Source organism: Podarcis raffonei, chromosome 11, assembly GCF_027172205.1.
Source record: "Podarcis raffonei isolate rPodRaf1 chromosome 11, rPodRaf1.pri, whole genome shotgun sequence".
NCBI lineage: Eukaryota > Metazoa > Chordata > Lepidosauria > Squamata > Lacertidae > Podarcis > Podarcis raffonei.
This window is the reverse complement of record NC_070612.1, coordinates 38,139,609-38,151,722: the sequence shown is the minus strand read 5'-3', so window position 1 is coordinate 38,151,722 and position 12,114 is coordinate 38,139,609. Positions and strand designations below refer to the sequence as shown.

The 12,114-nt window shown below is 40.8% G+C and overlaps 1 protein-coding gene across 4 annotated transcripts in view; it reads left to right on the top strand.

The window, feature by feature from the left end:
- Window positions 1-11,822, top strand: part of CHD1 (chromodomain helicase DNA binding protein 1) — a 43,964-nt gene extending 32,142 nt beyond the window's left edge. Inside the window, exons 25-37 of one of the 4 annotated variants that reach the window (XM_053407859.1) lie at window positions 247-288; window positions 1,496-1,626; window positions 2,877-3,015; window positions 3,665-3,815; window positions 4,927-5,049; window positions 5,136-5,273; window positions 6,002-6,259; window positions 6,660-6,800; window positions 7,388-7,566; window positions 8,517-8,613; window positions 8,771-8,825; window positions 9,906-10,116; window positions 10,846-11,822. In XM_053407859.1, coding sequence (XP_053263834.1) covers window positions 247-288; window positions 1,496-1,626; window positions 2,877-3,015; window positions 3,665-3,815; window positions 4,927-5,049; window positions 5,136-5,273; window positions 6,002-6,259; window positions 6,660-6,800; window positions 7,388-7,566; window positions 8,517-8,613; window positions 8,771-8,825; window positions 9,906-10,116; window positions 10,846-11,188 — 2,008 coding nt within the window. In that variant the 3' untranslated portion in view covers window positions 11,189-11,822. Of the gene's footprint in view, window positions 1-246; window positions 289-1,495; window positions 1,627-2,876; window positions 3,016-3,664; window positions 3,816-4,926; window positions 5,050-5,135; window positions 5,274-6,001; window positions 6,260-6,659; window positions 6,801-7,387; window positions 7,567-8,516; window positions 8,614-8,767; window positions 8,826-9,902; window positions 10,117-10,845 lie in introns of all 4 variants that reach the window. The other 3 variants (XM_053407858.1, XM_053407857.1, XM_053407856.1) reach the window with 3 other exon arrangements.
- Window positions 11,823-12,114: the final 292 nt, after the last annotated feature.

Sequence of the window (12,114 nt, the reverse complement as noted above, 5' to 3'; positions counted from 1 at the left end):
AGAATTTTGAATCTTAGCTTTGTATTTACACATCATATTCTCTCATAAAGATTCTTTATGGGCACGCTAACTTCAGTAGAATATCCTATATAGGTTGTCTTTATTCACTGAAGTTACCAAATATTTTCCCTTCTTAACTTTACCTAGTGTGTTTTTCTTGCATGCATATTTTACTGGTTTATCTTGAAAAAGATATGATATAAGGACAACGTAATTAACATACCGCCTTTTGTTTTTACAAAAAAGGTTTATCAAGAGTTACAAGAAATTTGGGGGACCTCTTGAAAGGTAAGCTGGCCTACTTGGAAGCTGGAAACTTTTAAAATTATAATGAAGTATTCCTGCACTGCATTTTTTAAAGGCAAAAACAGCTTTGAAGTTTCAGTGATCGTTCATTGAAATGGTGATGGATTGACTTTTCCTGTGCAAATATGATTGTAGGTATTAAAATCCATTTATTCATGGGAAAGTATAACTACAGTCATACCTCGGGTTAAAGTTGCTTCAGGTTGAGCATTTTCGGAATGCATTACTTCCTGGTTTTGCCTCTCACGCATGCGCAGATGCTCAAAATGCACAGACACGGGTTGCGTTCGCTTCAGGATGCGAACGGGGCTCCGGAACGGATCCCGTTCGCATCCAGAGGTACCACTGTATTAATACTGCTCCTTGCATGCTCAAGGAGCACAGATAAGGTGGTTTTGCTATTTTTTGGGGAGTCAGTAAACTGAGTGGTACAGTTCAAACAAACAAAACATTGCTTAGTACAAGCCTTGCCTCAAACCATTCCATCTTCTTTCTGCTTGGCCCTCCATGATAAATCAGAAAATCTATTTCTTGGTTTGAAGTTGGCTGGAGACCCTGGCTTGTTCTGAGCTTTGTGACCATAGTTGCCATGTTTGGACACAACAGGAGACTTGCACTCCAAAGATGTAAGAGGCAGCAAGCAAAGTCAGAAGCATAATTCACACCTGAGATGTTCAGTAATGTGATATTTTTCTAACACAGAGAGAGCAGGTGTGTGTTTTAGAAAGAAAGAAAAATTGTCCTAAGCTAATTTACATTACTTACTCAGCAAGGGACTATGTATAATCAAACCCCCTTTCTCTGAAATTAGCAGTGGGCTCCTACTGTGTCTGTTAGAAGTTTGGGGTGAGAGGAATCTACTCATTGCTGAGGGGAGATCAGCCGCTGCCAGAACAATGGATAAGGAATTTGCCGGTGCAGTATGCTGAGTGACCAAATAACAAGTGTGCCTTGTTAGAGCACCTGGAGAGACTAGGGTAGAACAGGTATTTTTTTAAAAAAAAAATGCATCCATTGCCTGCTGTGACCATCAGGGAGTGCTACTACAAGAGGCTATTGGGGAGGGTTGACGTCTTGAATTTCCTCATTAAGAAGGTTGTATAAATACTGTATCTAGCATTAATGCATATTCTGTTTTTCATTTCTCACATACTGATACAAGAGCTATGATACTTCTGCTCTGTTGCAGGTTAGATGCCATAGCAAGAGATGCTGAATTAGTTGATAAATCTGAGACAGACCTCAGACAGCTTGGAGAGCTGGTACATAATGGATGTATCAAGGCTTTAAAGGACATCTCATCTGGACAAGAAAGAGCAGGTACAGCTTCCAGGTGGCGGAGGCAGAGATTGCTTATAACCCATGCCAAAAACTAAAGAAGTGAGCTCCTGTGACCCTTCTTTTTCTGCCCACACAAAGGGTCCCAACCTTCCTTGGCCATGTTCCTGAGTGGACAAACACAGCTTTTGAACAGGGATATGGGCTTGGCAGTTGTTGCCATGATTGTTATGGTGCTTCTTCCTAGCTCCAAACCAGCTATACTCATAACTGTACAAAGAAATAAAAAAAATAAAATTTCCAGTAGCACCTTAGAGACCAACTAAGTTTGTTCTGGGTATAAGCTTTTGTGTGTATGCACACTTCTTCAGATGCATGCAGGAGAGAGCAGGAAATGGGATGCAGAGCCCTCCATTAACTGCCTAGAGACCAGCTCCTTCTGTTACTGAACTGTTTCCAAATCAGCCTGTTTTCATAAGCACTTTAAAAACTGGAGCCTGGTCTTGCTTCCCTGCCCCCAATCTCTCTCCCCCTTCCTTTTTCATTTTCTGTTGTGTCTGTTTAGATCAGTGGTTTTCAACCAGTGTGCCATGGCACCATGGGGTACCTTGAATGATGGTCAGGGGTGCCACGGGCAACACTGGCCTCTTTCCTTCCCTCCCTCCTCTGATGCCCTCTTGCATCTCTGCCTTCCAAAGGCTTGCACAGCTATTAGTTGCAGCAGCAGCTGCCCGGTGGTCTCCCAAGAAGAGGGGAGAGGCTGAGGGAACACTCCACAAGGGAGGGTGTTCAATAAAAGGGTGAGAGGCTGCCAGCTCTGCAGGCAAGGGGTGACATAACTGGGCTCCGGGGTGCCACAGAAAGAATGTAGTTGGTCAAGGGAGCCGTGGACTCAAAAAGGTTGAAAATCTCTGGTGTAGATTATAAACCTCACGACAGTAACTTGCTTGTTTTTTAAACTGCTCTAGGTGTCCTTTTGGCTGAAGCACAAAAGCTGGATGTTACCTATTAATGGGTTAAGTTATGTTGTGATAACTGTGTAGATGTGTGAGGTATAAGTGAGGCCGTATTCTTCACTTGACCTGAAACTCTTAGTCCATGTCAGCAGCACTCCTTGTTGCTTTTTTTCTATCTGGCACATTGTTGGTTCATGTCCTTGAAGCACATTTGTATTGATTACCTCTTCCTTCTAGTGACCTCATGTTGAAAGGGCATCTTGTTCCTTCACATTTTGGAATAGTGATGCATAAAACTGATCTAACATTTACCTGTTTTATATTCTTATTTGAAAGGGGGCAGACTTGGAAAAGTTAAAGGCCCAACGTTCCGAATATCGGGAGTGCAGGTAAATGCAAAACTAGTCATCTCTCATGAAGAAGAGCTGGAACCATTACATAAATCCATTCCTTCCGATCCAGAGGAAAGGAAGAGGTTTGTTACATTTGTTTTATTTTGATTGGGGGGTGTGTATGTTGCTAGGGAGTTCTGACCACATCCTTGTTCAGGAGTTTGAATATCTCCATTCGCATAACAGCACCCTTTGCTTTTGCCACAGCTGATCTAGCTTTTTTCCTTTTCTAGCCACTCTTATGCACAGATCTGAGGAGTGAGACCTATGAAGAGCAGAGCAAGTGTCGAATAGTGGTTAGAGTGCCTGACTGTTCAGGAACTCATGGCCTATTTGGTAGAGCCCCCTTTCTGATACTAGCATTGTTGCAACTTACCTGGGAGAGGGTTGGGCAGAGGCGTGGCGAGGTCAAGGCTATGCAGATGGACCAACAGAGTCAGTATGGCACTCTCACCAGTGTGCCTTCACAGTTTTGTCACTACGTTTCTTCCCCCCCCCCAGCCCTTCCAGGTAATTTGCAGCAGTACCAGAGGGTAGCACCATGGTTTGCCCCACACATGGGTCACTTGCTCATAGCACTGATGTAAAAATAAAATGAGAGGGAACCATAAAATGAGAGAGGAAGAGTGCCATTAAACTTCTGTTTTTGCTTCCTTTTTTAATGATTATATTGTATCTAGCTGTCAGTAGACGTAATACAAATAGCTTGTGAACTTACTGTTTTTCATTTAGATACACCGTTCCTTGTCACACTAAGGCTGCTCATTTTGATATAGACTGGGGCAGGGAAGATGACTCTAATCTTCTAATAGGCATCTATGAATATGGATATGGTAGTTGGGAAATGATCAAAATGGACCCAGATCTCAACTTGACACACAAGGTAATTCCTGCTGTCTGTCTGAACATAATGTTATTCAGGAGATAAAAAATTGCTGGTTGAATGGTTACGGTGTTAACCAAGTGGACTGTATTCTGATTTGAGACATTTAGACGAGACTGACTGTTGTATCTCATTTCTCACACTCTGCATTCCCATTTTAGTCTTTTATATTTTTAGTTTTCCCATGGTATCCCTGGAAAATTTTACAGAGGGCTTCCTTTGTTACTGGTTCATTTTTTTTGTCTTTCCTTTCTAATGGACAGGATGAAAGCCAACAAATTGAAGCTCCGTCTAGATAAGATTGCGGCACTTATTGGGCTGTTCCCTAGACAGTGTGGGTGGGAGGTTGCCTGCTCTTGATGGGGTTACACGCCTTCTGAAGAAGCAAGTATGTAGCTTGAGGGTAATTCTGGATCCATTGCTGTTGCTTAAGGCTCATGTGGCCTCTTCAGCTAATGGCCCAGCAGCACCCCTATCTGGACAGGGATAACCTAACTTCTGTTATCGATGCTCTGGTAACTTCTAGGATAGATTACTGCAATGCATTATATGTGGGGCTGCCTCTGAAGATGGTTCAGAAACTTCAACTTGTGCAGAATTCGGCAGCCAGGTTGCTCACCAGGGCAAGACAGTTTGGGTATATTACCACGATCCTGGGTCAACTGCACTGGCTGCCAATTAGCTTCCAGTACTGTTTTTTACCTATAAAGTCTTAAATGGCTCAGGACTGCAGTACCTCAAGAACCCCCTCTCTCCATATGAACTGACTCACCCTGCGATCATCAGCTGAGGCTGTTCTTTGTGTGCCTCCTCCATGAGAGGTGCATAGGGTGGCAACATGAGAACAGGCCTTTTCTGTGGTGGCTCCCTGTTTGTGGAATGCTCTCCTTAGGGAGCCTTGCCTGGCACCTTCATTAGATATCTTTAGGGATGAGGTGAAAACCAGGGCTTTTAAGAACTCTTGTGTTCCATTTTTTGTAAGAAAAAGAAAGTTGTGCTGAAAGAATCTAGATTCAGACAGCTTTTCCCAGTTTAGTGAATCTTTTCTTATCCATCAAGCTGATAAAACACTCTGTACTTGGAAAAAAAATATCTTAAATTGCCCTTTCAGATTCTACCAGATGATCCAGATAAGAAACCCCAAGCCAAACAGTTGCAGACCCGTGCAGACTACCTCATAAAATTACTCAGTAAGGATCTTGCAAGGAAGGAAGCACAAAGACTATCTGGGGCGGTAAGTTATTTTCTGTGTATTACCTTTTTAAGTGCACCTACTTGAACTTGAATAAATATCTAACATGGCACTTTTCTGATATTCAGGGAGGCTCAAAAAGAAGGAAAATGAGAACTAAGAAGAGTAAGACCATAAAAGCAGCAAAAATTAAGGAGGAGACAAAGAGTGATACATCACCACCACCTTCAGATAAGTCTGAGGAAGAAGAGGAGGAAGATAGTAAGGTGAATATCGAGAAATTTGAATTTGTTCAAAAAGTAATAATTTTTAAGCGTTAGATTTATTTGTTCGATTGGCCATTTTGAAGTTTTATCACTCAGATAGCCCACATATTTCAGCCAGGGGGCTGTACTGGAGAAAATAGTGGTTTTCCCCAGACCACAACAAATTCAGATGACATTTCATCTCGTGACTTCACCCCTCTGGTGAACTAGCTCTCTTGACTTGAACCACTAGCAGCTGAAATATGGCCAGAGTATAATTGATTGGGCAAATAACAGACAACTTGCACCTTGCATGGTAATTAGGTTCCAGGGATTGAGCGTACAGCTAAAACCGCGCATAGCCAGAACAACCCCAGAACCCCACCCCACCTTTCTGGAGCCGAGTGGGCCTTGCCTCCCACATGAGGCAGAGAGTTTCTAAGCTCTGCCTGTCTTCTTACCCAGCTCTGGGAGGCTCCTATGAGAGACCGACAGTAAGTGGAACAAAGTGAACATTGAATTTAAATTGGAAGTGGGTGCACCAGTCTGCTGAAGCTCTCTTTTCCATCTACCTCTGCTCCATTGAATGTGTAGGTGAAAAAGGAGCAGCTGTGGCAAACAAAAGTTTGGCAATAGAACTGAATGGAGGGATATGTCACCAAAAGAAATGACCAAGTACTAAATGATTCTAATATTTATATCTGAACTTCTTAAATTAGCATTTTGATGTACATGCGTGTATGTTCCAGGATGAAATGGCTGCAGTAAAACATCCAAGCAAAAAGATAAAAGCAGAAAAAGAAAATGAAGAAAAATCTGATGCAGATATTGTCCTGAAGAAGGAGGCTGACGACAAAAGAGAGGCCAAGGAAAACAAGAGGGAGCTGAAAAGGGAGAGAAAAGAAAAAGAGGACAAAAAAGAATTAAGGGAAAAAGATGCAAAAGAGAAGAAGGAAAGTAAAGCAAAAGAGTACATGCAGAGAGAGAAAGAAGTAAAAGAAGAGAAGGTAATTAAGTCGGAGCCATATTAGACCACCTTGTGCCCATAATAAGCATGCTGTGTTTTTAGTCCCTCTCCTGCAGGGGTGGGGTATGAAGGGGAGGTAGGCCTGATGCAGAAGTCAGAACCAGGTGGAACTTCCTTGCTCTCCTGTATTCTTCACATGAATTGTGATTAAGCTCTCAAAAGGAAGAGAAAAGCCTTGTATGCTTCATTTTGCTTTCTAGTAACATCATTGTGTACCCAGTCTATATATGTTATGTGTGAAATGCTGCTTTACCTTAATGTACATCACTCTGCTTCGGTGGTGGTTTTTGGTTTTTTCTCAATCAAGCAGTATATGATTTTTTAAATGAAGTGAATATTTAGCACATAACTTCAGAAATTTTGAATCTCTTAATTTCTAGATGAATGAGTCCAAATCTGAAAGCAAAGACAAAAGCAAGAAATCTCCTTCGGCAGACACTCCTGTTCATATAACCGCAAGTAGTGAGCCAGTTCCTATATCTGAAGAATCTGAAGAACTGGATCAGAAGACATTCAGTATTGTAAGACTTCTTCAGAATATTTTGTCATTTGGTCATACTAATTGGCATGAGGCATGTGATTCACTGTTAGCAGAAAAAGCGTTCATTAGGCCATCGGTTAAATATGGCTCTTGAAAGATGATGGCTACCCAGTTTGTACTCTGCAAACTGTCTTTAAAAAGTTTTAAACAATGCTTTATGTGTTCATATGGATTATTAAGTTTGATGCTCCATATAAAATTTAAATATTATTTTATTTGTACCCCGCCCATCCATCTGGTTTGCCCCAGCCACTCTGGGCAGCTTCCAACAAATACAAAAGCATAATAAAACATCAAACATTAAAAACTTCCCTATACAGGGCTGCCTTCTGATGTTTTCTAAAAGTTGCATAGTTATTTATCTCCTTAACCCCAGATGGGAGGGCAGTCCACAGGGTGGACGCTACTACCAGAAGGCTAAATTGGAGATAAATTGCATTTTCTTAGAAAACACAGTAAAAGCAAGAGTGGTGGGCAGAATCTTCATGTTATAGATGTCTAGTGTCTATAAATGTCACATTATGTTAATAGAATGTAAGATCTCTGAATATTTCTTTATTTTTACAGTGTAAAGAAAGAATGAGGCCTGTCAAAGCAGCACTGAAACAGCTGGATAGACCAGAGAAAGGTCTTTCAGAAAGGGAACAACTAGAACATACTAGACAGTGTCTTATCAAAATTGGAGATCATATTACGGAGTGTCTAAAAGAATACACAAATCCTGAACAAATAAAGCAGTGGCGAAAGTAAGTAATCTCTGAGGTAGGAAAAAATCTGTCTTCTAAGTGCCCCTGCTAGCACCTATGGGCAAAACCTCTATTTTGCAAAAAATATATTTCCCAACCTGTGGAAAAGCACTTGGAGGTGTTATCATGAGAGAGAGAAAGGCTACTTAACCTTTTGTCAGCCGTTTCTTTGATCAGGACCAGCCACTTCTCTCTGTATGAGGTGAAAAGCAGCCTTTGTAATTACGATGGTGGAGGTGGCAAAAGAGTGTCAGAGCCTGTCAAGGAGATTCCTAATAGCATCTTTAATTTACAAATTAATAAAACCTATTGAGAAGGTTCAGCATGGGTTCATACATCTGAAATTCCTGCAGTTACCGGAGAGAAGAGATCCAGAAAAACAGTCTTCTGAGAATGCTTATGTGTACAAAAGCCCCATTTGTACATAAGGTTCAACTATTCAGTTTTTATGGGTGTACTGGAAAAGCAGTATGGTTTGCTGCCTAGCTAGCTTTTTTAATGCCTAGGCACTTTGTTTTTAATTGCCTACTCTTTATGGCCACGTGGAGGGAAAAGTAGTAAATATGGATTGCAGAAAATGTATTCAGCCCATTTACAGTTTGCAAGATGACAGCTGAATTATATTTTAATTTAAAGTTATGTGAACCAGCAGAGCTACATATCTGCTATATCATAGTGCAGTCTGTATACTAACCACTAGATGGAGGCTCAATTCTGTTATATCTCTGACTAGCTTGAGGTATACTTTGCTGTGCAGATTTATATATGTGTAACTATTTCAGTTATTTATAAAATTATTTTTTGTTTTTAATATGATGCAATTCACTTCATAATAGTAAAAGCAACAACAGTGATAGTGCCATACAAGTAAAATAATTACTGTAGAACCAGGAACGTGACCTGCTAATGATCTTTTAGAAAACTAAACCACTTTTTCTCTTCCATTCTAGAAACCTGTGGATTTTTGTTTCCAAGTTTACAGAATTTGATGCCAGAAAGCTACACAAATTGTACAAACATGCAATTAAAAAACGCCAAGAAACACAGGTATTAATAGACTGCCAAGTAGTACAGAACAAATAAGCTTTTATCTGTGTTATTCTAACATTGGTATTAGTATATCATGCAAATGAGACATATTTGGAACTTTATTATTTCAGTTTAATTTGGTAATAAAAAATTTCCTTACTTTTTTCCCCAGCAGCACAATGACCAGAATATCAGCAGCAGTGTGAATACACATTTGATTAGAAATCCAGGTAAGAACCTCAGTGTTGGGATGCTAAATTTTATACAATAAACAAATAGTTCCCGTTCTAGATAGTAGGTTCGATGTAGAGAAAATTGCATGAATGGAGCTGCTAGAAACTGACTTCCCCACTCCTCACCCCAGCAGCTCTCCAAGCCACCCCACCTAAAGAATTGGGGACTGGAGGGGGGAAGGACTGAGGGGAAAGGTGTAGTCCCTGAAAGACAGGCGTGTTCTCTGAATGAAACCTGGGGGGCTGTGAGAGCTGCTTAAACATGCATATGTGTATGTGAGTGAAGCAGGGACGCGGGTGGCGCTGTGGATTAAACCACAGACCCTAGTACTTGCCGATCAGAAGGTCAGCGGTTTGAATCCCCACAACGGGGTGAGCTCCCGTTGCCCGGTCCCTGCTCCTGCCCACCTAGCAGTTTGAAAGCACGTGAAAGTGCAAGTAGATAAATAGGTACCGCTCCGACGGGAAGGTAAACGGCGTTTCCATGCGCTGCTCTGGTTCGCCAGAAGCGGCTTAGTCATGCTGGCCACATGACTCGGAAGCTGTACGCCGGCTCCCTCAGCCAATAAAGCGAGATGAGCACCGCAACCCCAGAGTCAGCCACGACTGGACCTAATGGTCAGGGTTCCCTTTACCTATGTGAGTGAAGCTAGCATAATATCAGTGTGTAGCGATGTATTGCTATCTCAGTTGGGATGTATAAATTATTTGTTTGAGCAACAAGTCTTGAGATTATCCTGCAATTTACTCAAATCATTAAAATGCATGCAAATTGGTAGTTCTCATTATGAATTTCAGTTTATTACAGCCAGCCATGAGAACATTAGGAATTGCTGAGACTTCTTTACAACTAAGGGTGTTAAGGATCAGGCTGCAAGTTTCAGTGCTTTTGAATCAGGTTTCGAATGTGTGGGAAAAGCAAAAGCCTTCTGTTTAAATGTTGTCAAATGGATTATTTAAATACATTAATTTAGTCCTTCACTTTTTCAGCCCATTTGCTGATCTCGAAAACATTCAGCTGGTAATTTATGTTGCCTATTTACAGCTAAACAAATCTCTGTACTTTCATTTAAGCAGATGTGGAACGCCTAAAAGAGAATACGAATCATGACGATAGTAGCAGAGACAGTTATTCCTCTGACAGACACTTATCACAATATCACGATCATCACAAAGACCGACTTCATGGAGATACCTACAAGAAAAGTGACTCTAGGAAAAGGCCTTATTCCAGCTTCAGCAATGGAAAAGATCATAGAGATTGGGATCACTATAAACAGGATAGCAGGTGAGTTCGTGACAGCCATCCACAGAACCCTGTTTTCCCAATTACTTCACAATTCTTGTGCAATATTTCTCACTAACGAGATGATTAAGACTTTTTGCTCAGAAACTGTTGGCTGTGTGTAGGGCAAAAACATGCATGATGATAATACATGTCTGAACGCTCTGCTATTTTTGGTTTTATATTTGGGGAAAGGGGTGGCCAGGAGTGTGAAAGGGCTGCAGTTTGTTGGTGTGCAAACCCCACAACTGATGTAGTTAGCATTTTAAAAGATCAGCAGGTTAGATGCAAAGATCTGTTTCTTGCAAGGGCCCCCAAACTAGTCCGCAAGCTTCCATTCAGGCGATCTGTCGCATGTCTGTAAAAATACGAATAAAAGTCATACATAGCACATTACAATTTCAGCAACAGGCCGATATAACATCGGCTCTCATAGCAGTTTTCAAGTGGTCCATGCTTAATGTCATCTGTGGTTTGGTTCACAGCTGCATTGCTGAGAGAGAAAAGTGATGCAATGCTACGCTGTGCTATCCTGTCCACCTCACAGAGCACACCAGGATGCTAGAATCAGTTGGTTTTTTCCCTTAGTTTTCAGGAATCTTTTATTGTTTTGTTCTTAGAAGAAGGAGTGTGTGTGTGTGTGTGTGCGCGTGCGCTTAAAAAATCCTGTTGCATTTCTACAAGGCCTACTCTTTTAAGATAGCTTCTACTAGTATTTATTTTGTGTTTCAGATACTACAGTGATGGAAAGCACCGAAAGCTAGATGACCATAGGAACAGAGATCACAGGTCCAGTCTGGAAGGAAGCTTAAAAGACAGTCGGTCACACTCCGATCATCGGATACACTTAGACCATCGATCCAGTTCAGACTACAGCCATCATAAATCTTCGAGGGACTATAGGTATCACTCGGACTGGCAAATGGACCACAGAGCTTCCAGCAGCGGTCCTAGGTCACCATTAGATCAGAGAGCTTATGACTCCAGATCTCCCTTAGGACACAGATCTCCTTTTGAACATTCATCAGATCACAAAAGTACACCAGAACATATGTGGAGTAGCCGGAAGACATAGCAAAGACTAACATTTCCTGGACTTTTTTTTTTTTTTGCCATACACAATAAACTAACACAGCAATTGCCTTACATGACTTGAAAGACATGGACCGTATGTGCTATGAGTAGCAGTATTGTTACTACTTTCCAGTATGCTAGGTCTATTATCCCAACAGAAGAGAAAATATTTTTGTATTTAAAGTTTTAATGCTGCACTGTGCTACAAATGTTGTAGCGCATTTTTTTAAAGAAAATATGTTTACTTTTTACAGGGACCTCAACACTGCCCCACTCAGACTGGATCTTAATCTGAACTCCTCCTCATCGAAGTGGTTTTATTCTGAACACAATTTAAATTATGTTTTTAGACGAGCATTTACATGTTGACCTGTGATCATATTTCAGGAAAGAATCAAGAGGTTGTTGTTGTTTTTTAAAAAAATAAAGATTCAAGGACTCTGTTCACTTTCCAAAGCTACTTGTTTACATTGTACACTGCGACCACCTTGCCGCTTTTTCATCACAAGCTTGAATATTTAAATTCTGTACCTAGAATTGTAAAATAGCCACATGTTCCCCAGTTTGATCAGTTGTAATGCCCTTTTACAAAATGGCTGTAAATTATTGTAAATTAATTAAATGAGCTTCTCCTCCCCCCTCCCCCAGACATTTCCGTTCAGACTTGGCCTACCTTCCTCAAATGTGAAAAAGTATTAATTTCTAAAATAAAATATCTGATGCGGAGTCATTGTTCAGACTAAAACTGAGAAAAAGTAACCTCTTTACCATAGCTATATAATAAGATATTTTATTTAAATTATTGGTTAGCCTTTTAAAAACTAAAATTCTGCTTCTTTGATGTTGTAGTGTGAGAACTTCGAGTGATGCTTGGATATTGTTTTTATAACATAAACAAGTCTCACTAAGTGAGCATGGATATGAAGA